A 27,983-nucleotide genomic window follows, 5' to 3' on the forward strand; every position below is an offset into this window, starting at 1 on the left:
AGTTTTGTGACGTCAACAAGCGGGGTTTACATTTCAAATTATCAAAAAACATTTAATAATCCAATGTAATTCTGATATTTAGTAATATTATGAGATGGAAGTTGTTATATCCATTAAAGTTTCTATACAAAATAAAAATATTTTGGTGTCAATATATTTCCCTTTTTTTGTTATTTTAGGATATAAAACATATTTTTCAAACTTTAATGAGCGTAGAACAAGTATTGCATTGCTTTATATTTTTTAAATGACTCATAATAATTTTAAAGAGCAAAACATTTTTTTAATTCAATATTTTTACTTTATTTAAGGCATTTTTTGGGCAATTTTTGTATTTTTAAGGGCATTTTTTGCCCTTAACATAGTAACCATTTTTTGCACTTTTTAAGGGCATTAGTTGAGATTTTTTAGGTCATCAAAATCCGGGCTCTGTTTATTACTTTTTAAAAATTTAAGTTATTTGTCCGTTTTAAAGCCCAGATGATTTTTCACGGCAGGATGATATATAATTTAAAATCACTGCATTGCTTCACGTGTAAGGCACTTAAACTGTGGTTGTTTTATTTTCCTTGGCTGCAGAGTTTCAAAAAACAACGTTAACCATTATCAAGTGGAGTCGGCATTAAAAAATAATGTAACACTATTGCAAACCGACAAAGATGATTAGAACGTGTTTTTCAATGCCGCAGTGTGTATGAAAAGGGAAGTAAGAAATTTCGTTTTCTACCAAGAATGTGATGTTTTTTTAAACAGCAAAATGCACACTTATTCAAAACTTTGAAAGACAATCTAATATGGATAGTCATTTAACTATCCATAATTATTCAATAGAAAGAATGAATTATTACTGCTATTTTAATGTCATGTAAATCTAATAATTGAAAAATTACAACAAATAAAATAATTTTGATTTAAGCTAATGCAATTTGTAAACAGAAAAATCTTTCTTAAAGAAAGTAAAGAAAAATACTGTAATTTAAATGTTAAATAATATATCATAATTAAAAAAATACAATAAAGTAATATTCAATTTAAATTAATACTATTTATATACACGAGGAAATTTTTTTTAAAAATAAGCAAGAGAATAGGAAAGCACCGTTAACAAAGTGATACATTAAATAGGCACGAATTTAAATTTTCAAACGTGTTTTTCTTGGAACTGGCTGCTTAGTACGTTTTAATAGTTTAAGGGGTGAACATCTTCAAAGTTTGCTACGGATAACCAAGTATTGTCCCTAAGTGAATTTCTCAAGTAACGACCTCCCCTTGTACGGAACCTCAGTACAGTACAGTAGACCTCTTAAATCTGCATAAATATAGGGTAATTTTTTTTCATTCCTACTAGTTATATGTTACATGTTTTTTCATGAATTAATTTTATTTATTACTACATTCTGTTCCATACCAATTTACAGTGAACTCATTGTAAAGATATGGTTGCCAGTAGATCACCAACGTCAAGCATTACTGGCTACTGTCAATGAGCCGGTGGGTAACCGGCTTGATTAGCTTGCGTAGGGACAGCGGGTGCGCAGTATTAGTCCTTGTTATACTGTTCTACCGTAAATTGCTTCGCGCGCATATTTTCGGGCTAAATTTTATTAATTAATTAAATATTTCGGGTTTTTGCCAAAAAAGATTTTTGAATAAAAAAAAATTATTATTTTTTGTTTTTAAAATATATTCATATCTTTAAGAATATAAAAGTATAACATGTTCATATAATTATTTGCAGCCGTTTTAATTAACTATTTAGTATTCGTAAAACGTATGATGTGCTCTGTCTTCCCTATATTTTTTAAAAAAAATAATGGTTAAAAATAATAATTTATTCAGCATAATTTTTCTAATCTTTTAGCATATTTGTATGGTATTGATTTAGTTAAAAGTATAATTTGGAGATACGATTTTCAAAAAAATTTTCATGTTCCCTAAGTTTTTGTACTATGATGATATTGCTTTTTTTTTTTATTATTATGCTAAAGAATATCAAGAAAAATCTTACAGCATAGAACAAGCACTTATAAATTCAACATTGATTCAATATTTTTTTTTAAAAAAAGTTCTTATTATTATTTTAGAAAACTAAAATTCTAATAATATTTTGTTCAGGGCTCCTTTTCAGTCCTTTCCAAACTCATTTCAGCGCAAGATATTCCTATAAACGTTTTATGTGAGAAGTACAAATTAATATTTAATAATGTCTAGAATTTTTTTTAAATATTGATTAGATTGATAGTGAAGTGAATATTTTGGGTCAAGCAAAACAATCAATGAACTGCAAGTCGCCATTTTGATTTTGTCCTGTAACCGCGAACTGGATATTTCCGCCATCTTGACATGTGACATCCGCCATTTTGAATTTTCGTGACTTGCAGTAGTGATATCCTCATCTCCCACAGATGTCTCAAAAGTAAGTTTCCTTACGATTTCCACACTCTTTCTAGACATAAGTGCATTAACACAATCAATGTTTTATCATTTTTCAATTAGTATTTAACTTAATGTTGGTTATTTAACATGGAAACATAAAATAAAAAGTCGATTTACTATGATATACGTTGAATACAGATTGTTAATTTTTAGGTTTACGTTTTCGGAATTAACTTTCTCTCTTTTTGAAAGATGATCAATTGTAAAGATGCTTTTAAAGTTTCATAATAATAAGCATAGGAAATAGGAATATTTACCTTTAATCGACTTTATTATTGATTCGTACAGGGTGTTTACATTTTTTTGGGTACAATGTTGCCACCACATTTTCGTTAGAAAATCTCTTCATTTGTCCAATCATAGAGCTTCTGTGACGTAAAGTAACTGAAGTCGACTCTTTGATCAGCCTATAATTTCAGCCAGAAATATAAACAAGTTCATTTTTGACATGGATCTTTTTTTTTAAAAAATATAAAGTTTCTAAAGTTGCTCAGATTTCTTTTAATAAAATTGATTTTTGTCCTGATCTGCCATTTTCGATTCATCTCGGTTCAAATTATTTACAACTCGTATTAATTTTCTACAAATAAAATTTACAAATTTGTTACTTGAGAAAAATAAAGTCTGCCTGAAGCTTAAAACTATTTTTTTCTCGTTTTGAAATAAATACTGTTTGCAAAGAGAGTTGTTTTTGGATAATTAAGGACACGAAATTTATTGAATCAATTATCCGGCACTTTTTCTTATTTAAAATAATTTTAAAAAGCTTTTGTATAAATGATGATCTCACTGATTTATTCAAATCTTTCTAGTACTGTAAATAGTCCATTGTTTATTTTAATCTTGCAATGATTTTAATTTTTACAATTTTATATTTTGTTGGATAATTTAATTTGCCAGAAGTTCCTTTTTTTTTAAGAACAAGGTTGGTCAATTTAAATTGTTTGATTTTTGAGAAAAACAAAATTGTTGACTTAGATTTAAATCAAACATTTTTTATTTGGGTAAGCATTTATAATTTTAAAATCTTATTATTTTAGCCTGATTTCATTCATTATAAAGTTTACATCTAAATAATAATGTTAAAAAAAAATGTGATTCAGGAATTATGATTGCTTTGTAGGAATTAGTGTGACTGATAATGCCAATATCAAAAGTTAGTCCTATGTTTAACTCGAAAAAGAACAGAACTGAAAGGTTTTAACTATAAAAAGAAATGTTTGTAAATCTTATAACTAATAGGGAAGGGGAGATCTGAGAATTGAGGAGCTTCCATTTTCAACCATTACAAAAATTAAACCTAGGTATAAAAATTGTGAAAATTGAAGATGAAACTATTTTTTTCTAATTATAAAAATTTTGTTTTATTTTTTCGTTTTTGTAATAGAAATTAGAAGAATTTTTTTAAAAATAGTTAAGTTTTTTTATTAAATGTTCTAGCTGATCTCTTTTTTAAAAAAATTTAAATATCTGTAAAAATTTAAAAAAATTAAGAACTTGAAAAAGAGTCTTGTATTTCATTTTTTTAAATGTAAATTGTACAAAGCATTGTTAAGATAAGAAATTGTTTCAATAAACTAGGAAATGATCAGAACTTTTCCTTTTATGATAAAGGGACCATATTTTCCAAATTGCGACTACCACAGAGAGGTAGTGAAAGGGGAGATTCAGAAAGTTAAAACACTTGGTAATTTCGTGTTTTATCATTAACTATTGATGATTTTTCTTGCAAACAATTCCTTTTCTCAATTGAGAATTTTTTTAAAATTATTTTATTTGATGCAAAAATAAATTAACGATTCCTTTTTCATTTTACTTCAAGCTTCTTGTTATTCTTTAACAGAAGTAAAGTGATTTCTACTGCCTTTATGTTACCCTTCACTGAAAAAAACGAACAAAACATATGCCTATTCGTCTTGATTTTCATGCTCTTACTACCTACAAAGCCAGTCGCTAGATTTTTCTCATGCGCAAATATTCTTAGCTTCTTTTAATTACCTACAACTTATCTATAGCCCCAGGGATTAATTTCCCTCTTTCTATAACATTTCTATCCACACATTGTTATCCACAGAGCCAATTCTTTATCCGACTTACTGTCATAAATTGTTTCAAAAAAAGAATTATCTCCAATTTCTAGGACGGTAGATATATTAACCTTATGGGAGACATAAATCTGTTAACACTTTTTTTTCATTCTGGCCATTCTGTTTAAATTTTCCTCTGTGTTAGTCATTATAAAAGCAATCTTTTTCTTCTTACTATTTTAGTATAATGTAGTATTTTAGTTTTTCATTACAGCATTTAATGCTTCTAATTCAGAATTTTTTAATTTACCTTGTTCTTAAAAACTTGATTTTTTTTTTCTTTTTTAAAAAAAAAATTTTTATTTTTATTTATTTTATTTTAATGCTAATTCTCATCTTAATTTTTTTATCATCTGTTTTGCAAAAGATTTTTTTAATATTTTATAATTTTACTAATTTATTTTTCATTAAATAAAATGTTACTCCTTATCGTATGTTAAGAATACTTCTAACAAATTCAATTCTTCAGAACTAAGCTGATATTTGTATTAAATCAATCTATTCATTTTTATTTCTGTGATGTTTGTAACAAAAAAATGATTTTTTTGGTAAATCAGATTTAATGTTTAAGTTTCAAATTTTTTTTTCTTAGTTTACATTTACAAAGTTAGAATTTAAATTTTTAAAATTGTTAATCAAAAATTTAGACACTTTTATTATAATTCAAAAATGAAATGTTGTGGGTTCAAGATAGGAAGCATAGGTTTTTTTAGCTTATATAACTTTCTTCAATATTCCTTTCATTTTTTTAAAAAAATAAATAAATGACTAACTCATATAACCTTATTCTGTCCATGTTAAAATTGCAAGCAATAATGTAGCTTTTCTCAGAAATTTGAATTTTCATGCATTTCTTTCTTTCTTTAATACTTGTTTTTATTGCTTTGACACAGAGTAAGCCATTATATACTTATCTTTTTTCTAAGTTTATGAACTAGGTAATTTCATTTTGCCCCTTTATAGTTTCAGTTATCACGAACATGCACTGGTATAGAATTATCTGTACCGGTATGGAAACAGCCAATAAATGTATTTTATGAGATATCGGAACCAGTAGTTCCATATGTATCAAGAAGTTTCAAATTAATGTAATTTAAAATCTGAGCCCTGCTGACTCTTAATTTAAGCTAAAAGGAATAAGAGTTAAATCATAAGTATTATAAGATTACATTATATATTTTTTTCCATTTTATAATCGTTGAACAGCCGACCTAATTTTCAATTTACGACTATCGATCTCCAACTCCGTAGCCTTGTAATTTTAAACCCAATCCAGAAGACAAGGGAACTCCTCAATCAAGTATTCTGAGTAATTTGCCGTCATGGAAGACTTTTTGATGGACTAATCCAGATCTGCGTTTGGCAAGCTGGATGGCAAAGGAACTACCTTATGATTCATCAACCACTGAAGATATTTTACGTCAGCAGTGTCTTCGGACAAGCTGGGTGCGAAATTCGTATCGACTAGCAATAACTGGGATTCGAACCTGGATCACCTCTATGAGAGGTGATCACGTTATCTCTTGAGCCAGTGCGGCTCAAGATTACATTATATGGAGAGAACAAAATTATTTAATGTATATTCAGTACCCGGCCTAAGTGAGGATTACTTGCTATATAATGCACCTTCACAAATGGGTCCTTTGTTTTTACTATTCTAAAATATACAGAACATAATACAAAAATAATTAAAATTCTTAGTATAAGCTTAGCAAAAAATTTAATTAAATATTTAAGATTTGTTGGTATTTAATTGTTTTGAAATGCTTTTAATATATTATCACAATCTGTATATTACATACTTATTACCACAATGCCTATTAGCTCTCAATAACTAGTTCTCATTGAGTATCAAGAAAATATGATCAAATTTTTTAATGCTATTTGTGAAAAAATTTAATTTAGTAAGACAATCTGAATTAAATAAAAATTTAAAAAGAATACTTCAGAAAAAGTAAATATTTTTATGAATACATATTAACATAATTTTTAAACTATCAAATAACAGTATGTCTTAACTTTTTGATGACAGAAAATTGTGTTGAAGTGTATTGATGATGTATGTTTTTAAATTAATGTGAAATTATTTATAAAACTGATAAGTCTTTTTGGAAAGTGGCTTAAGTCCGATGTTTTAAAACGTTATTTGAATGAATGTAGAGGTAATGGAAAAGATCAAGCAATTCAGGTGATGTTTTTATTTCGATAATTTGATAAAGTTTCAAAAGGTAGCAATGATTACTAAAATTAATTAAATTAGCTCCAAGGGGATTTATTCCACTTTCAAAAATAACTGCACACATTTTAGTTGTATTTAAGTGCCATTGTTATTATCATTTTATCTATATGACTTAACTGTATTATATTCTTCTTTTACAGGGTTTAGAATTTGAGGGGAAAAAATGGAATCTGAAACAAAAGCTGGTACTGGAAATGATTCCAATGTATCTTGTTTTGCAGTTGATGGTGTTGTTGCTGAAATGGTGATTGATATTGATGTTGATGATTCCCCTCAAAAATTAAAAGACATAACGTCACAAAAATCTAAACCTAATTCTGAAGTTTTGTGTGATGATTTATGTAGTGAGTCAGTGACTACTTTAGATGAAGAAATTGAAGAGGTGCCGAAAGAAAATGAAAATTCAACTACTTTGAAATCGAATAAATTAACAGGTGATGAATCACTAAATGAGGATGTCATGGAGATCAATGAAAGTGAACATTTTGATGCATCAGCAAAACTGGGGAGCTCCTCAAAAGAAGACGATTTAAGGAAAGGCTTAATTTCTGACTTGAATCAGATTAGAGAAGCTGCTAGGCTAATTGATGAGAACAAAGATGAAATACTAAAAGTTACACATTTGAGGAAAAAGAGTAAAAAAGGCTCAGATTTGACTGACTCCAAGAAACTGGATCTCACTTTAAAATCAGCTGACGGAGAAAAAGGTAATAGGCCATAAAATTATTAGTAAATAGCATTTGTAAAAATGCTAAAGTAATGAAATTTATATAAATGCTAAATATTTATGCGTCCATTAGTGACTTATTTTCCATTCTCTGTCCTATTAATTAATTTTTCACTCAATCAGCACTTCACTTTACCTACTATCTCATTCAGCAACATGCAATTTATATTTCGCAAAAATAAGTGGCAGTTATCTGTTATGGAAACCATGTTTGCCAACATGGCTTTGGCTAGATTCTGGTCTACATACAGGTAGGTCTCCAGCTACTAATAATATTCAATGCTGTTACCAATATTACAAAAAAATTGCTCTAATAACTGATAACAGCTGTATATATCAAGTATAATAATATCAAGATCCTATAATTGAAAGCTTTAATATTGAATACGATAATATTGGTAATATTATACACAGGGAGGGACTGGCAAATCCTGGGCGTCAGGTCGCCTAGGTTACTAAAATGATCCTGTCGTCGACTACCTGTTTCAACATATTATTATGATATTTATGTTTGAACTATTATATATATTTACTCTGTTTTTTAATATGTGAAAAAAATTGTGAATTTTAATTTCTGCCCTTTAATTTTATAATTCAATTTCAATGAAATCATTAATAATGGAATACTTATTAGTTTTACTGATGTTGTTAACCTTTAACAATCAAAAAATATTTTTAAAAAAACCCAATCTGGGTTGGCAAAGTTTGCCTTGTCTTTCGTTGGCAAACTCATTTTCTTTTTTAAGATAGGTAAATAATTTGCACTGTCACTGATGGTAATGTCTATTTGATGATAAACAGTCATACTATTTTTAAGGTCCTTAATTTTTTCGAAAAAAGTTCTTAAAAGTTCGTAATTTTTGTTTTGTTAAAAGAGTGGGAACCCTGTATAACTATAAGTAAATAATGTAATTTAATTTTCTAAAAAAAAATTATTGATGGGATAAATAACATAATTCTAAATCGTTTTTAGAATTTTATTATATTTAATAAATCATTACTAATTACTCGTAAGTCTTTTTGTAATAAAAGACTATGGTTTACTGTACCAATTGCATTCTAAAATAAAAAATTTAAGCTATGTGCTAAACATTTAATTATACTTTCATGATCTATCTATATTTTACTGGTTATGCCATCCCAAATTAAATTAAATTATTTTATCACCATTTATTTATAATTTTTTTTTTAAAATCGATATAATTTTGCATTGCTGTTAGAGGATTTTATTTTACTTTAATTTTGTTAATTGCAGAATGTGAATTAAAAAAGATATCAAAATCAGAGATGTCTATAGAAAAGGGAAGTCCAGAAAATATTTTGCCCACAGCTATCTCAACTAGTAAGTATTTTTTATTGACATTTCATTGGAGTATTTAAAATTCACCTAAGTCCAAGATGTGTAGGTCTAGCTAAAGTCTATTCTTTGACAACTTAAGTTTTTACATCCTCTCTCAATATCATTTCAGACTTAAGGGTCATATATTGCTGAATTTTTTTATATTTTATGTCATGTAAAAGCTTAATTGCTAGATTGTCACAAAAATTTGGATTTTCATCTCATTTTCAATTGACATTTGCATAAGTATGGTATGGACACTCAGTTATAATGCATGTTCTTTAAAATAATATTACATAGTTTATACATGGTGCGTAGTGTTAGTGCTTAAAGATGCTTATTTTTGATTTTATTTTTTTAAAAGCCCTCAAAGGTGCTTTTTTTATTGGGTGTTTTTAAAAAGTGCTTAATTTTCCCTTTTTGAAAGTGAAATTTTTTTCTTTACCATGCCCATTTTCGCCACGTATTATTCAAAAACGAGCTTTTCACATTGTTCTATTCAACGTTTTCACAATTCACTCAACCACAATCTATTTCGGCGTCCCGTTGGCTCATAGTGTATGAAGCCACTAATCATTTTACATGTTTGGTGAAATACTTGCGGGTCCGCATGTGCATATACTGACCTGGGTTCGGTGAGATTCTTGCACTCTCATATGCAACTCTGCTGCATTTTGCAAGATATTCTCAATTTCAGGCTTCATCTTCCACCCGAATCGAAAAACCTTTTTATAATGGCTAATATAATCAAGAAAAGACTTATTTGTCTGAAACTGGTTATTTATTCATGATCATGTAACGTCTTTGAAAATTATTATAAATTTTGTTTATGTAGGGCTTAAAAATATTTTTTGAGTGCTTAAAAGGTGCTCATTATTTGTTGAAAGATTTGGATAATCACCCTGTTATAATTGTTAATCAAAATCTTTATTGGCAATCGAAATGGGTTATAAGTGGCGTAGAGCAGAACTCTCTACCTATAGCAACACTCACTTCGCATGCTTTCACCATTAGCGTGTGGAGAGTCATAGGAGAAAGAAGTACGTTAGTTTTGCTCTTGATTTTCAAATAGATTAAAAACTTTTAAGTTAGTAAACTATATGGAACTTAAAACAACATGAAACATAATTCTAAAAAAAAGCGCCATGAAAATTTAAAAAAATATTTTTAGCAATAAAATACAAGAAGTATTAAGAATAGGAAAAATATCTTAGTACATTCCTATACAACTGAAAAAATTAAGAGAGGGAAGGGCAAAAGGCATGGAACCAGTCTTTTCCTTAGATGGCGTATTCGAGCATTGCGATCGCCTATTATTGTTGCAAGTGAAAACCACTGAGGTTTTAATAAAAATGTGAAAATTTTATTTTTGTAAATAATTTCCTCTTTAATAGAAAATTACAATAGACAGGGTGCATAGTATTTTTAAAAAGTGCTTAACGGTGCTTATTTTCGATTATCGTTTTTTAAAAGCCCTTAGAGGTGCTTTTTTCATTGGATGTTTTTAAAAAGTGCTTCATTTTCCCTTTACCCTGTTGATTTTGGCCACGTGTTACACAAAAAGACACTGTTCATATTGTTTTGTTCAATGTTTTCACAATTAATTCAACCCCAATCTATTTCGGCGTATCGTCCGTCCTTAGCGTATGAAAACGCCATTCGTTTCATGATTCAAAGTTTCATGCTTTTTGACAATTGTCAAAAACTATGCCTGCAGAACTAGCAAAACTAGAGTTTTTTTGACATGACGGTTAAATCCGGATAAAACCGTCAATTGTCAAACACTTGCCAACCCTGCCTAGTTAATTTTTTTTGAAAGTGCTTAAAAATATTTTTTGAGTGCTTGAAAAGTGCTTATTAGGTGNCCCAAGTTTGAAGGATAAATAACGTAATTCTAAATCATTTTTAGAATTTTATAATATTTAATAAATGATTATTAATTACTCATAAGGCTTTTTTGGAATATAAGACTGGTTTACTATACCAATTGCATTCTAAAATAAAAAATTTAAGCTATGTAATGTGCTAAACATATGGTCATTTGATTATACTTTCATGATCTATCTATATTTTACTGGTTATGCCATCTAAAATTAAAGTAAATTATTTTATCACTATTTATTTATTTATTTTTTTTTAAATAAAATTGATATAATTTTACATTGCTGTTAAAGAATGTTATTTCAATTTAATTTTGTTCATTGCAGAATGTGAATTAAAAAAGATATCAAAATCAGAGATGTTTATAGAAAAAGGAAGTTCAGAAAATATTTTGCCCACAGCTATCTCAACTAGTAAGTATTTTTTATTGACATTTAATTGGAGTATTTAAAATTCACCTAGGTCCAAGATGTGTAGGCCTAGCTAAAGTCTATTCTTTGACAGCTTAAGTTTTTGCATCCTCTCTCAATATCATGTCAGATCATATATTTCTGAATTTTTTTATATTTTATGTCATGTAAAAGCTTAATTGCTAGATTGTCACATTGTTTGGATTTTCATCTCATTTTCAATTGACATTTGTATAAATATGGTATGGACACTCAGTTATAATGCATGTTCTTTAAAATAATATTACATAGTTTATACATGGTGCATATTGTTAGTGCTTAAAGATGCTTATTTGATTTTTTTAAAAACCCTTAAAGGTGCTTTTCTCATTCGGTGTTTTTAAAAAGTGCTTAATTTTCCCTTTTTGAAAGTGAGATTTTTTTCTTTACCATGCCCATTTTCGCCACGTATTATTCAAAAGCGTGCTTTTCACATCGTTCTATTCAACGTTTTCACAATTCATTCAACCACAATCTATTTTGGCGTCCCGCTGGTTCATAGTGTATGAAGCCACCAATCATTTTACATGTTTGGTGAAATACTTGCGCGTCCGCATGTGCATATACTGACCTGGGTTCGGTGAGATTCTTGCACTCTCATATGCAACTCTGCTGCATTTTGCAAGATTTTCTCAATTTCAGGCTTCATCTTCCACCCGAACCGAAAAACCTTTTTATAATGGCTAATATAATCAAGAAAAGACTTATTTGTCTGAAACTGGTTATTTTATCATGATCATGTAAAGTCTTTGAAAATTATTATAAATTTTGTTTATGCAGGGCTTAAATATTTTTTGAGTGCTTAAAAACTGTTTAAAAGGTGCTTATTTTTTGTTGAAAGATTTGACTAATCACTCTGTTATAATTGTTAATTCAAATCTTTATTGATGATTGAAATGGGTTATAAGTGACGTAGAGCAGAACTCTCTACCTATAGCAACACTCACTTTGCTCTTGTTTTGCTCTTGTTTCAGTTTTGCTCTTGATTTTCAAATAGATTAAAAACTTTCAAGTTAGTAAACTATATGGAACTTAAAACAACATGAAACATAATTCTAAAAGAAAGTGTCATGAAAATTTAAAAAAATATTTTTAACAATAAAATACGAGAAATATTAAGAATAGGAAAAATATCTTAGTACATGATAAACTGAAAAAATGAAGAGAGGGAAGGGCCAAAGGCATGGAACCAGTCTTTTCCTTAGATGGCGTATTCGAGCATTGCGATTGTTGCAATTGTTGTTACAAGTGAAAAGCATTATTGTTGCAAGTGAAAAGCACTAAGGTTTTAATAAAAATGTGAAAATTTTATTTTTGTAAATAATTTCCTCTTTAATAGAAAATTACAGTAGACAGGGTGCATAGCATTTTTAAAAAGTGCTTGAAGGTGCTTATTTTCGATTATCGTTTTTTGAAAGCCCTTGGAGGTGCTTTTTTCATTGGATGTTTTTAAAAAGTGCTTCATTTTCCCTTTACCCTGTTGATTTTGGCCACGTGTTACACAAAAAGACACTGTTCATATTGTTCTGTTCAATGTTTTCACAATTAATTCAACCCCAATCTATTTCGGTGTATCGTCCGTCCTTAGCGTATGAAAACGCCATTCGTTTCATGATTCGAAGTTTCATGATTTTTGACAATTGTCAAAAACTATGCCTGCAGAACTAACAAAACTAGAGTTTTTTTGACATGACGGTTAAATCCGGATAAAACCGTCAATTGTCAAAAACTTGCCAACCCTGCCTAGTTATTTTTTTGTTGTTGAAAGTGCTTAAAATGTGCTTATTTTTTGTCGAAAAATTTGACTACGCACCCTGAGTAGACTATTCGTACTGTTTTACATGAATTGAGTATTCTGCCACAGTGACTCAAAACTAAGATATGTGGTGATAAAAATAAATTAATTTAAATTACGGCTCAAATATGCATTTATCCACACTGAGGAAATAACCCTCCCACTAAGGAAACAACCAAAAGCATTGCATAATTAAATTGTTAGTTAATAACATAATTTTTATTAAAGAAAATTCCTTGTTCTTCACAATAGGAGGAAATAAAAGGAAACTTACTGAAATAGAGAATGATACTGTAAAAAGTAAAAGAAGGAAAAATACTGTTGTAAAAGAGGAGTCTGAATCAAAGGAAAGGCAGGAAATACAAAGTCAGTCCAATTCTGAAAGTAAGTACCTAATTGATTTTACGAATCGGAAAAAAAAATATGTTGGATTGTTTAACTAAAATAAGATGATTCCATTAAGGTGCTAATACTTTATTCTTTATGATATGATGAGTATTAGTATTTTTTATCTTGAGTTATGTTAAACAAATGAACAAATTTTCTGGTTATTAGGCTGTTGATAAAATTGTATTCAATCATATTATTTATCATATCAGTGTTTAAGCTGTTTTAACAAAACTCACTTCTGTTTTTTTATTTATTTATTTTTTCATGATTGTTTTGCAGTTGCGTTCATTGTGATATGATTTTTTAAATAAAATAATAGTTGTTTATTTTTTAAAATAATAAAAGAAAGTTTTACAAAAAGTAAACATCAATGGACCCAGAAAAGTATCTTGCTTCTATTCTTTATTGTTTAATTTTATTTGAAGCACTGTGAAGGATTAGAATTAAACATGTTTTAGAATTAGATAGTTTTCGAACCAAATTAGTAAGCAGTAGGGAATCTATATCAGCCCAAGTTTGATGCATTATATCAAATCAATATCTATGATTACTTTTCATTTCGGTGTAAAGGTTTTTTAGACTAGGAAACATTGTTGTATTTTTTATTAAACTGGATCTCATCTTAAAGTTTGTGATAGGTTATAGAATGTTATCAATAAACAGGGGTCTGTCCTAGCCAAATCTACTACCGTTTAGTGGTACCTTCACAAATTCAACTTTAGGAAAAACGGTAGTTTCACAAAATACTTTATCTTAAAATTTTATTTTTGTATCCCGTAAGAAACGATAAATCCTTATTTTTGTTTTGATTTAATATAATTTTTAATATTCACAAATTATGTCTAAATTTTCACAAAATAGGTACCTCTTAGAAAAACCTAAACAGACCCCTGATAAATATTTTATGTTATTTTAGTGTATTTACATGAGATTACAAATGTTTGAGTTTAATATCAGTAAGTAATTAAGAGAAGGTTTCTTCTTAGGAATAAATTTGGTGCCATTATCTAATTCAACATTCAAGAAGTATGATATGTTTGAGAAAGATTCAAGGCTTATGAACTTCTTACACTGTATGTATACTAAAAGTATTTTTCTTAACATTATGTAAATTTTAGTAAAATTGCTATTGAAATCAAATTTTGTATTGGATAACATCAATTTAAAATAGCAGTCTTTAAATCTTTAGTTTTAACATTAACCAGCAAATGGTTTTGACGGTCATTGCTTCTAAGGAATTTTATAATCTCTGATATGCATTGGCAAACACAAATGCGTAATTTGTTAATGATTTATTAAGCATTAGTAATGCTCAAATAAAGTGCTTATTTTAAATCAAAGAGACTGAAATATGAATCACAACCCAAATTACATTTACAGTAAATTGAGTTGATTCTTAAGTAATGATCATTTAAGAATCAACTCACTTGTCATCAGCTAAAATAAGCATTTTCTTTGAACTACTCTACTACAATATAGCAAACAAACAAAATAGCAAACTAACTCAGAATTTAGGTGTCTCTAAATGCTTTGTAAATTAATGTGTAAAAATATAACTGCATGGAATCTTCAGCATTATTTAGCTGCTACTGATGCACTCAGCTGATATGCATCATGATTCAGGTGCTACTGATTCAGCAAAGCAGAATCAATAGCACCTATTGTGAATTGTGTGCAATGCATTTTTTAAAACTAGATTCAAGAGGTTTTACAAATTTTAGATACTAGATGCTACCGAAATGCAACTTATATTTCATAACTGCACTTTTATTTTTACAGTTAAAAAATCCTTAAATGAAGTTGATTTAAAGTTTTCAAGGCAGTTCTACAGAGTACTATTTGATAAATGGGCTCCTGTAAGTATATGAATTTTAATTTTTTTGTTTACATCTTGACTGATATTAAATTCTAATATTATGCATGGTAAATTTGTTTTTTGAATTTATTGGGATATAATAAATACAAATTATTAAAATCTAAAATAATTATTTTATACAAAAAAAAAACAACCTTTTTTTCAGATAAGTTATTTTGTTATTAGCCTTATAAAAAAGCAACTTCAAATATTTATTTTATTTTTGATTAGTTACAGTCAGAGAAAAGGAACTTCTATAGTCAAATTACTATTTCCGACTTCTTTCAGTAGATAAAAGAAATGAATTGTGTATCTGATTGTGTAATTTCATGAAAAACTATTGTAACTTGTAATTTAAAAATTTTTTTTTGCTTGTTTCTAGTTTCATAATTATTATCACATGGATTTTTCATTAGTCAGTGAATGATTTATATTATGTAATTGTAGATTGATGTTGCTCAATTGAAAATAGAAATTCTGGAATTTGGTGGTTTTCCATTTGATAGATTCTCTGAAGAAGTATTGAAGAGGAAACATATATTAAAGAAGTAATAAATATTTATGATGTATAATAAAATAATCAATTGTCTAACTTTCATATTCTTGTTAATTAGGGTATGGTTAAATGTAAAATATTTGTAAGCATTTTTGGTTTTTTCTTTGAATATTTATTAAATGTTTATCAAATTGTAAAAATTGCCTTAACACGTTGAATGCCATGGGGGTCACCAGTGACTGACGCTGAGTTTGTTTGTAGCGCCACATGGGTCACCAGTGATAAGGCAAAAAAGAAACTCTTAATTCAAGTAAATTTTTAATGCTGTTTTTTTTTAAAATATTATTATCGTTACTAAAATGGTTTGAAAAATTTAATGCAATACATAATGAAAAAATCATTTTGGCCAGACGGGCAAGCCCTGCAAAATTAGCGTGGCATTCAACGTGTTAATTTTATTAAGACTCTTTGTACTCACAAATGGCCGTGTAATTAAGTGTCAATACTTGTTACCATATTTTATAATGTCCTTAGCTTTAAAATATTTTTATTTTTAAATCAAGACAAAATAAGTAAAACTACAATATCAATTTACAGTTTTACATTATCAAGTTTTTATGGTGATGAATTCATACACTTAATTATTATTTTAAGTAAATACAGTAATAAATCTTGTTGGGTCGAATTTTGTAGTTTCACAATTATTGATCTGCCTCCTTCATCTGGTTTTAAAATAGATTAATTTGAACCTACAATACTGTTATTATCTCATAGAATATTTAAATTTCTAATTGTGGGAACATCCACATATTCATAAAACATGAAAAATACACAAATAATGTTAAGCAACATATTCACTATGTTTTCATTAAAAATTATTGAAACCCTAGTTCATAAAATTATTTTCTTAATGAGATAACATAAGTTCAAATCTAAAGCAAAAGTAAAGTTACTATTAAAAGCAAAAGTGATACTGTTAAGCATAGCAATGCCGAAAAATACCTTTCAACCATAATAGGTGAAGGATATACAGTTAGACTATTATGAATTGTTCTATGTTTTCTGTTCTTTAGCAATTTACAGTTAAAAAAATATATGGTCAAATAGTAACTAAAATAAACTATTGTAATCCCACCATGAGTAATTTTATTATAATAAATAAGGGTAGAGGGAGAAAATTTGTGATGAACAACATCACAAGCTTTTTTTGGTGCTTTTCAAAAAATTTTATATTCAAATAAATTTGTAACTTAGTTTTAATACGCATTTTATTAAATTTAGCTAATATTTTACACATTTTGAAATCATTCACAAATAATTTTTTCTATGCATCAGATATTCTAAAATAAAATTTTTTTAATTAGCTTTCTAATCACATGTTCTCTAATACTATGTTACTGAATATAGTTAAGCTAAGTTGATTAGATATTAATAATTAGCATTATTTATTTATGATAGTTAATATGTTTTATTTCAGACTTCCAGCTTTATCTTTAAAGAAAATTTGTTACATGTTGGATTTGCCCAAAGGAAAGACAGATGATATGATTGATTCTATTTTAAAATTCCTTCATAAGCCAACAAACACTGTGCATTGCACTGTTGATCCGTTTCAGAGCTGTATGCAACCATTTGTAAAATTAGAAAAATTGCCAATCGGTAAGCTTTTTGTTTAAAAATTTTGCTGAATACAATAACATTTCTTGTCACATTATTTTCCCAGAATATTTCCCTATTTATATAATGCCCCCACTTATTTCAAGGACATGCAACTTTATGAAACTGGCATGTCTATAGTTAGGTGGGAAAAGAAAAGAATACTCTTAAAGTCACATAATTAATCATTTAAAATTTCTTTCTTCTTTGTTGCATCTTGCTTGTAGTTTTTTCTCTGGCACTTTCCTGTTCTCCTCCTTTAATTTTGCATTTTGATGCTGTTGAAAGCTCTAAATCTTTGAACCAAAACTAGTACGGTGAAATCTCTCTGGAGTGACCACTCTCTGTTTTAAAGTAAAATGGTCGTTAATGGAGGTTGGTCGTTCTTAGAGATTAACTCCATTGACTTAAAAATATTATCTATTAAAGATACATGATCTTTTGCAAGCAATTTTAATTTTACTCAGTGACATTTTCTTAGTGCGGAAATTCCTGTTGTGTTGGTGTCATGAAAATCAGATCGCTGAAAGAAATTTAGCGTCAATAAAAATAACCCCTACTGTTATAATAATGTGTAAAAACAAATTTACCAATTATGATTGATAGAACTATTTTGAATAAATAAACAATTATGTTTTTTTTTTTTTTTTTTTTTTTTTTTTTTTTTTTTTTTTGTATAAGTATGCACATAGTTTTATATCATGAAAATTAATTTACTTTGAAAAATAAGCTGTTTGTTTGTTTTAGATGCTTGGTTTTTTTTTTTCTTTAACTTTTCACTCTAAAACTGAATCATTGATACCATCATCTTTATTACACTCTGACTGTAACAGGAGATTGTCAAACTCTAAGAGATCGTCAAAACGAGCTCTCTAAACTAGAGCCATTCAGAAATATTTTGAATTTACTTATTTGTTTTGCTATTTTTTATTCTTGTATTTTTTCGTGTTTTTTTATTTGACCTTTTCTGCATTTGGTGCGGAGGTTTGCCCGGCTGCTGGGAGAGGTTTTGATGGTCTCTCCTAAAGGTTTTCTTTAACACAAAGTGTATGTAAAAAATTCTGTGCCTTCCAAAAGTGGTCGTAAATAGAACTGGTCGCACATAGAAATGATCGCACATAGAAATGATCGCTTTCCTGGACGTTTTACTGTATATCTGTTTATGGATATATTTGTGCTTTAATAATGTTTTCTAGCTTTATTTTTATAGATAGCACAAAGAATACCCTTTTTGCATTTGGTTTTCATTTGCATTTGACATTTTGATTAAAGTAATAGCAGCTTTCCTTATTCCTCTGTTTCTTATTTTTTTTATTTTTAAAAATTATCTAGTTTCGTTCTATAATTTTAAATTGAGTTAGGTATTTAACCCATATTTCTTTTTCTTTTTTTTCTTTTCTTTTAGTTATTAATGTCAGGGTAATAAAAAATCACTCTTCTCACCCTTTTCAAACATTTGAAGTAAAGTTGAGAAGCACTATATCAGCCCATAAGTTATTTTTCTTAATTTTAGCAAAGTACTATCTCTTTAATAATTAAACTTTGCATTAAATCCAAACATTGTATACCTAAGACATTTCTTATTACTCAGTGTATTGTATCTATAGAAAAGGAAAGATATTTTCTGCAAGAAAGTTTATAATTTCTTACTGCAATCTGTTGGAACTTGTATAAATTGTATGATTGTCTCTTTCATTTATTTCTTTAGAATTAATTATTTTTCTTTTGATAGCATTGAATTTTAGTACAAAAAGTTGAGTATCCATAAATTTTGATGAAAATAATTATTATAAAATTTTTAAATGTTATTATGATTTAAAAGGTTTCTAGTTTATATCTTATGTCCTATTTCTTTTTCTATTTCAGATTTCTTTATTTTACCAAACTTTTGTTGCTGTCTCTGATTTTGTAATATTTTCCTTTATTTCTTTCTAGAGTATAATTCATTATTAGAAAAAGAAAAGAAACGTGATAGCTCGAATCAGCAAAGTAGAAAGGCTGGTCTACCTCCTAAGAAACTTTTGGGTAACATTTAAGCTATTGTTTAGTAAAAACTGCAAATTTATGCAAGCAAATAAGTTTATTAAAGTTTCAGAATTTAATTACTGAAATTCTGAATTTTTTAGGATTTACTGAATCTTAAATATTTATTAAAGACCAAAAAATTACAATATAAATAAACATTCCAAAGATTGTGTGCTGTATATTAGAAAGATTGGTCAGCTTGAAACAAAATATTTTGGTTGTATTCGTAACCTGATTTTTTAAAGGGTATTTAATATAAATCAATTTAAAATTTGTTAAAGTTGAACTTGTTTGTTACAAGTTTTAGTTTAACATGAGTCAGAGTATGAAAAGTAAATTTTTTATAAAAGGTTTATTATTTGTATAAGGTTTATTATAAGCACAACTTGAATTCAACAAGGGTTATTTATGGTTCTACTTAAAAATTTTCTTTTTCATTCTAGCAGTTAAAATTGTAAGTCTCTCACCATTTGTTGAATTCGATCATAATTTATTTAAAAGGCCATTTTAAGTTTGAATTATTGAAACCTCGAACAAACATAAGCAACAAGGACTAAATATATGTCCTAATCAATTTTGCTATGAGACAACAATTTATATCAAAACAATTTTGCTTTAGCTATAGAAACATACTTTCCTATAGTTATTTTAATATTAAACCAATTTTTGAAAAATAATTTTCTATGATTTTCAACTTGTTTATCATTTTAAAAGACTGATAGTTGTCCACCCCTGTCAATGATTATGTAACAAACATTCTGATATTCAAAAAATTATTGTTGAAATATATGACATATATAAAAAATATACATAGTTTCTAATTTGCAATAGATGAAATAAAGATATATTTTATGAAAGAATATACAGCTTATGGCATTGAGGCATACAATTTAGCTTCTTTGCTCATCCTAGACATGAATGTACACTCTTTCCCATGGTAGTGAGAGCACTCTGGGTTATGGTCCCTAAAGATCCAGGGTTCAATTCTAGCACGTAGTTGAAGAACGTCTCTCCACTTTATTGATATTTTATAGATAAAACCACTTTCATCGATTCATTGTTTTAATGGTGGATGAAAGGGAAAAATCATAACTACTATATGTACATTTCTAAGTAAATTAGAAGGTATTCATGCATAAAATGAAATGGATGTTGTAAGTTCAAAACAGCAGACTTAGGTTTAGGCATCTCTCAACTATCAGGTTACATTCATTCTACATTCTTGTTTCAAACAAGTCTGACTGCATTCATGTTAAGCCTGTATTAAACATTTCATTGAAGATATTACTTGATCTGTTACATATATTTTTCTATATTCTTCATTTGTTAGAAACGCGACAAAGGAAAATTAAAATCAGAAAATTATAAAAGTTGACCAACCTTGAAAGAATCTTTTAGGTAGATGGGGAAATGGATTTGAAATAAATTTAAAATTTATTATTGGTTTTGAACATTCATTAAAAATATCATTGTAAAATATGTTTTATGAATTTTAAAATTTTTTTCTTCTTTTTTCTTTAGAATACAAGCATTTATTGGAAATGGCAAAGAAAAATTCTTATAATATAAGTCAGCAGTTCAGAAAGCCTGGACAGAAAAAGATTGGTAATATTTTCAAAACAATTTATAAATGACATTTGTTCTTATAAATAAACAGTTTATGTACCAATTTGAGCCTGCATTTTAAATTTGAAGATAAATTTTATTATATTATTGTAAAAAAAATTCTTTTTAATGTTATGTCAGCTATTCAGAAAGGCTGGCCAACTCTCTAAGATAAAACTTGGAGTTATTTTTAACATATTTTACAATAGATAAAAAATTTTATACATTGAGTATATTAAGTACATTTGAAGGTAAAATGTATTGTTTTGCAATGTTTTCATTTTTTTTCTTCCTTTTTTAGAGAATAAATCTTTAACAACAAAGAAGCATTCTAATAACATGAGCCAGCAAAAAAGAAAAGCTGATCAACTACAGAAGAAAAAAACAAATTCTCCACAAAAAACTGCTCGCCAAACAGGCACTAATTTGCAGAAAAAATCACTTAGCCCTGTTGTAGTTATGAAAGATGTGCAAAAAAGTTCACCTGAAGCTAAATCTCTTTCAAAAATTCTTCCTACAACTTCAGTTGCACCTAAAAAAGTAAAAGTTGCAGTTAAAAGTGACAAAAAAATGTCTTCACCTATAGAAGAGAAGAAAAGTTCATTTAATGTTTCTGCTGCATCTACTTCAAGCACAAAAAAGGAAACAATTACTAAAAAGGTAATAGCATATTTCTTTTATTTTTATAGTATTTTGTAAAAAAAAAAAGATTTAAGAAAAATGTGCTGAAAGCAGGGTTGGGGTTTTGGACGTCCTAAACTGGTTTTGGAAAGGACATGTGGGTAAAACTGTCTTAAACTGGGTAAAACTGTCCTAAACTGTGTAAAACTGTCCTAAACTGTCTTAAAGTGTCCAAAACCTTGAACTTTGGTAAAAGGTAAAAATTCTATAGGTGTAACCATTGTACACATAATAATTACATGTATCAATAAATATTTCATATTTTTTATACAATTTACTATAACTTATTAAAAGAAAATAATATAATATAATAGGAAAAGGTTTATAATTTTTGAAGCTCCACAATTCATTGAACAACAAAAGTGAATACCTAATCCTTTAAATATAAATATGCTTTTAATACTGATAAATAATATTTTTGCATAAGGATAAATATGGCAATATTAAAAAATAATAATTTTTCTTAAAAAAAATACTAAATTTGTTCAAAAATTAACCTTTTATTTTTCACAATATTTTTTTAAAAAAATGTTATAATTTCTGCATCACAGGATGATAAAAAAGACATCTATTTTTAAAAAAAATTGTTTTTAAATATAAATATATTAGTTTAAATTGAAAATACAAAATAACTGAAAAATGTATTAACAGTTTTGAAGGGCATAACATCAGTTTCAGTTACTGACACTGGTGATGTATCACCACTATGCTAAAAGAATTGAACATGAATGAAATAAAAGTATTCTTGAATAGTACTATAGATAAATAAACCTGTTTATGACGAACCAAGCACTTAGTCCCTAATATTTTAACCTGTATGGCAAGGCCAAACTTCAGTTATGTACTATTGAATGAGAGGACCAATTGAACTTGATTACTGATTAATCTTCCTTTGTTTAAATTGAAGAGTCAAACAATATTAATAAAACATTATACTTTTAAAAACAAATATTCTCTAGTATATTTAATTATCAATATGTTATTAGTTCTATGTTTATTTTACCTCTTAAATATTGTTCAGATAAAATTGTGACATAATTTGAGTAAAAGGGTTTTGGACAGGACGGTTTAAACCGCGGATTAATCCATTCTGTTCTAAACCTTGCCAACCCTGGCTGGAAGTATATGTGCTTTGAACACTATGAACGAACTTATGATTTAAGCTCTGGATTATACAGCCCTTAGTAGGTCACCCGACAGGGTACAGAAAGTGAGCCTTGAGACATACAGTCAATAAGGGGATATCCAATTGATAAAATCAAATGACCCTAAAACTTTACATTTATAATCATTATTATTGTTATTATTTATTATTTTATAATAAAGATTTAGGGTGTTAAAATACTAAAGTGAAAGTTAATCTAGGAAATTAAATGTTCTTTTTAGGGACAAGAAAAAAGAGAATATGTTGTAGGAGGAAGCAATTTTTTACCATAAAATAATTTCCATTTAAATCTTTATTAAAATATATTTATACTTACGATATATAATATATTTAAATAATGATTTTGATAAATTTTAGTGTTTTAAATGTTGTTTGTTTGAATAAGATTTTTTTGGTCCCCTCTGGCAGAAAATAAATAAAAATAATAATAATAATGCTATTTATATTTTAAAACATTCTCTAAAATGGTAGTAAATAACTAATGCTCTATTCAGTGTTATATTTTTGCTGTTAATTCTTTTTAAGAAAAAAAAATATTGCATTTTGATTTTAAATTATAAATATTTATGTACCTGCTTTAGGTTTCACGATTAAAGAACCAAAAACTTGCTGCTGCAGGTGGGAAAAAGTCAGGAGATGGAAAAAAACCTTTTAAAAGTAATCTTTCCTGTACTTTTTCTTTTCATATATTTGTCATGACTTTCAATTTTTGATAAATTAATATGCATGTTTATGTTCAAATGATTAGTTATTATTGGCAAATACCAAAAATTTTTAGTCCCTTTAAGAAAATATGTAAACATAAGTGGAGCTGTTGCAAGCACATTTGATTTAATTCGGAGACTTAGATTTGCATCCCTGTCAACTTTTTCTCTTTTTAAGGTGTTTTTTTCCAAGTGATAGTGAAATGGCAAATTACAATTGTAGGTGAAATAATTATTTTTAAATTTGGCCATATCATAAACACACCATCGTATATATGGTAAATTTATAAGTAGTGTGTTATGTTTGCCAATGTATGATATGCTGCATTTTTCTTAAAAAATTTGAAATGACTTTCCAAGTAAATGATGAATTTAGTGAGAAAAGGATTATGACTGTCATTCTGAAATGTTCATGTTTGTAACATACTTTAAATATTCATCATTTGCCAAATTACTTAGATCGAAATTCTGTTTCATTGGCTAGATTTGCAATTAAGTCCAGTTTTGTTGAATCATTAGTAATGAATCTTTCCCTTGCGATGAGCCTATTGCCGAAAAGGAGGAGGGAGGGGCTGCTATGCCCTGCTCTTTTAGGTCTTCCGTATAATTATAAAATTTTGTTTTTGAAAAAAAAAAGAAGTTTTTTAAATTCTGTCCTTAAAGTTATTAATATAAGTACTGGATGCTTAAGAAGACACCTTGTTTTGAAAAAAGATCTTTTCTTATACTCCATCCAAAATTGATAAAATTATGAATTTGAATGCTGCTCTTTTATTTTTTTACTAACACTGCAGAAAGCTAATTTTACATTAATGCAAAAGCATTAAAGTTCATAAAACGAGTAAATACTTAATAATTTATTTCAAAATTAAAACGTTTTATGCATTTTTGGGAAAATTGAAGGAAATTCAACATAAGGACTCTAACACATTCTTCATGATGTAGAGCATAATGTTTTCAATTTGTCAGGCATAAAAATGTTTGAGCATTTAAAATATATTGATCTTCAACTCTTTTCAATTCTGAAGCAAAAAAAAAAGTTTCATTAAGGAATAAATATTTTCAAGTGCATTTTGTGACTAAGCTTTTTTTAAATACTTCTTGTCAAATGCTACATAAATTTGCCTTGTACATAATTTTTCCAGAAAATGAGACTTTAATATAAGATAATCACATTAAAACTAAAATATTTGTAAACAGCTGAATAAAAATTATCCCAACTTATCATGAGTGTCAAATAATTAGTTTTAATTTGTTGATTGACAGGCATAAAAGCATCTGTATCATCAGCTAAGTTTTTAAAATTTTTTATACCTGCCATATGCCAATTGTAAGTGGCAAACATCAGCATGGGGAGTGAGATAATTTTTTTGATCTTAAAGCAGCTTTTTAAGCAAAAAGGAATAGAACTTTCTTTTTTACTTGTTAAATTCAGTATATTTTTAATTTTAAATTTTTTTTTAGTACCTTAAAATATATAATTTTGTAATCTGAGTGTTATTNTCAGTACTGTGGAGCATATTCAGAGTACACATATATTAACCCTAACTCTAATAACGAATGAAGTGGTTTTTATTAGCATTATTATTATTATTATTATTTTTAATTTTTAATTTTTTTTTAGTACCTTAAAATATATAGTTTTGTAATCTGACTGTTATTGAAATACGAAAGAGCTTTGGAATATGTGGGAGTATTTTCTTTAAACAATGATACTAGACTACTATGTTTCAGCATCTGGAGAGCGAATGTAGATCCGAGAAAAACTTTAAGAACTATTATGGGGGTTAGTGAGCTGGGAGCAGTTAACCATTCATATATATTGTTAAAGTGTATGCGTTAAGCAAATTTCTTTTACGTATTATCATTGGCACTAAATTAATTGATATGAACATGATATAACTTTTATGCTTTAATTCTGATTCATGAAATGTGAAATTCTATATACAGCTTTAAAGGCTCCTGTTCAAAAGAAGGCTTCACTTTTGAAATCAGTCCAGAAGAAAAAAATGAAGAATAGAATTAAGAAACTGAAAAAAGAAATATCAGAGTTGAAAGTAAAAGTAGACGAAAGTCAGAGCTTCATAAAAGCCCAAGGCAATGCTGAAAATGGAGCTCTACTTCCTTCTTTTGGGAAAGGAAAGGAAAATGAGGATGATCAATCAAATACATCCTTTTTCGCTCATCAGGATTTACAAAATGAGGTATAAAACTTATATAATTAAGGATTAATTAGAAAGTGATTTAGCTACAAAAGATAATGAGCATGAAAGGTTTACAATATCTATCTCTATATAACATAAAATTATAATGGTCTGATACCGTTTTCCATTGTTGTCGGCGCATTTTTATTGGAAAATCACGTTGTAGGATCCAGTTTTCCCCAATTCATTTCCATATTGTTTAGGTTGTCATCAGCATAAAATTAACAAAAGTCGTAAAGGTATTGTTTTCCTTTAAATATTTTTGTATCCCTAATTTAAAGTTATTTTTCAGTACTGCTATTATTAGTGAAAATTTCAAATTATGGTTGTGAACTCATCAAATTTGTTTGAACAATATAATGTATTAAGAATATAAATGTTATTTAAAAAAAAATGATAATTAAAAAATCACCAAGAGATTTAAATGTTTATAATACTAATAGATAGTAATATTAGGAATTGGGAAGTAGAGGCGCAAGAGCGTAAGTAAACAGAGTTCCTTTTAGGACATAGATTTTAAGTGAATATTTTTAACTTTAGTAGAAGAACTATTTTCGGGCAAGAAAAAACAATTATTGCAAAGCAATCGGGGTTGGTGAGCGGTAGCGAACAGGGGGCTTTGCCCCCTAACATATATATATATTTATATTTACTTTGGTTAAAAATATTTTCTGTAACAGATTGCCAATATTTTAAGTTCTGATCTCTTCATTATTTTTTCTCCTACAAAAAATATTACTTTTGCAATCGAAGTCATTTTTACTCTAAACTAAAAATATCTACTTGTCGCATAGAGAGTTTTGCAACTGATCTAACAAATAATATTAAATCAAAATGAATAGATAAGTATTTTTGTAATTGACTGCTTATGTTTCCACCTATTGAGATTTCTTAAAAAATAGTACCAACATTGTCTAGCGTGACATTGGACCGATAAATAATTTTTTTAATATAACCTTAATAAATCAATATAAAACTAAGAAGATGATTTGGAAATTTTTATCAAAATAGAACACAAAAATGAGATATATGTTTATTTCCTTATGGCAGTAATGGTTTTGTTTTGTGTCACAACTACAGGAATTGTAAGTTAAAATGTACCATAACCTATTATTACAAATTTTTCCTTTTTACTAAAACTTATTTTTTAATTAAATAAAAAAGAAAGAAAGAAACTGGTTTCCTTGCTTTTTTTGAAATTGTTTGTTAACATTTAAGGAGTACGATAAATTAAAATTTATTATAGGCATATGTGAAACACTGCACATTTGAAGAACCTTATTTCAAGTTGCTTGGTTTTAATCTTAGTGATTGCAGAATAGCATAACACCATAGAAATATTTTAAGTATAAACGGCACACAGTTTATGTATTTTGAATTGTATTTCTGTGGGGTAGTTTTTTAGAAAAGATGAGATAGGAGACTTTTTAAAGTTTGCAACAGAGTCAAATTTAATAATTTGGAAATCTTTTTATGTTGTATACATCTTTATTTTTTTTTTTGTAGCTCATACCTTTGAAAATCCTAAATTAATCATCTACCATATGCGTAAATTTGTCAGATGAAATTATATTATATAAGATAGGGGTGCACAACCTGCGGCCCGCGGGCCAAATGCGGCCCTTCGACTAATGAAGTGCGGCCCGCGAGAGCTTCTAAACACAATAAAAAAATTTTAAAAATGGCAATTTTTAATCGCACTTTTAAATCATCACGTTTTGACACAATCAATTTTAACAGATTCTTTAGTAAATGTACGTTTATTGCGCTTTCTTTAAGCCGATTTTATTGTAAATATAAATGATTTTTTTTTAACAGTTATTTCCGCTTTTCTACGTGATTTCGAAAATCCCGAATTTTTATTACAACGCGAGTTTCAGATCGCATAATCACTTTTTGTGCACTTTATTTATGACGATTTAATCTTAAATCTAAATGATTTTTTTATCTTTTTTTTGCAATTCTTTCTTTTTTTTTCAACGTTTTTTTCGGCAGTTATTGCTATGCGTTCCCACGTATTATAAGAACTCCAATTATTCTATTACGACATGCAAATTTTAAATCATGCATTTAACACGCTTTATTCGTGCTGAGTTCAGCCTAAATATATTTTTTCCCAATTATTCCTATACTTTTCCACATGATTTGGACGATCCCGTTATTTGACTATGATGTTATTACGACACGTGATTGTTAATCGCGCAATTAAATAATCACTTTTTGATACGGTATTTCGGTACAGTTTTATC

The 27,983-nt window shown here is 27.7% G+C and overlaps 1 protein-coding gene and 1 long non-coding RNA gene across 4 annotated transcripts in view; one reads left to right on the forward strand and one right to left on the reverse strand.

Moving 5' to 3' along the window:
* Positions 1 to 2,995, reverse strand: part of LOC107438259 (uncharacterized) — a 10,310-nt gene extending 7,315 nt beyond the window's left edge. For 2 of the 3 annotated variants that reach the window (XR_011636557.1, XR_011636558.1), the window contains exon 1: positions 2,694 to 2,870. This is a non-coding gene — a long non-coding RNA (uncharacterized lncRNA). Of the gene's footprint in view, positions 1 to 2,693 lie in introns of all 3 variants that reach the window. The other variant, XR_006225593.2, reaches the window with a different exon arrangement.
* On the forward strand, positions 2,228 to 25,734 carry LOC110283238 (DNA ligase 1; the record flags this gene model as incomplete). The annotated part of the gene is given in 13 exon segments (XM_071179534.1): positions 2,228 to 2,416; positions 6,903 to 7,469; positions 8,745 to 8,831; positions 13,206 to 13,337; positions 14,318 to 14,416; positions 15,123 to 15,199; positions 15,646 to 15,746; positions 17,172 to 17,353; positions 19,286 to 19,375; positions 20,897 to 20,980; positions 21,282 to 21,640; positions 23,408 to 23,483; positions 25,481 to 25,734. Coding segments are annotated over 12 exon segments (2,085 nt in total), but the record flags the coding sequence as incomplete, so codon positions are not given.
* Positions 25,735 to 27,983: the final 2,249 nt, after the last annotated feature.

Source organism: Parasteatoda tepidariorum, chromosome 4, assembly GCF_043381705.1.
Source record: "Parasteatoda tepidariorum isolate YZ-2023 chromosome 4, CAS_Ptep_4.0, whole genome shotgun sequence".
Classification (NCBI taxonomy): domain Eukaryota; kingdom Metazoa; phylum Arthropoda; class Arachnida; order Araneae; family Theridiidae; genus Parasteatoda; species Parasteatoda tepidariorum.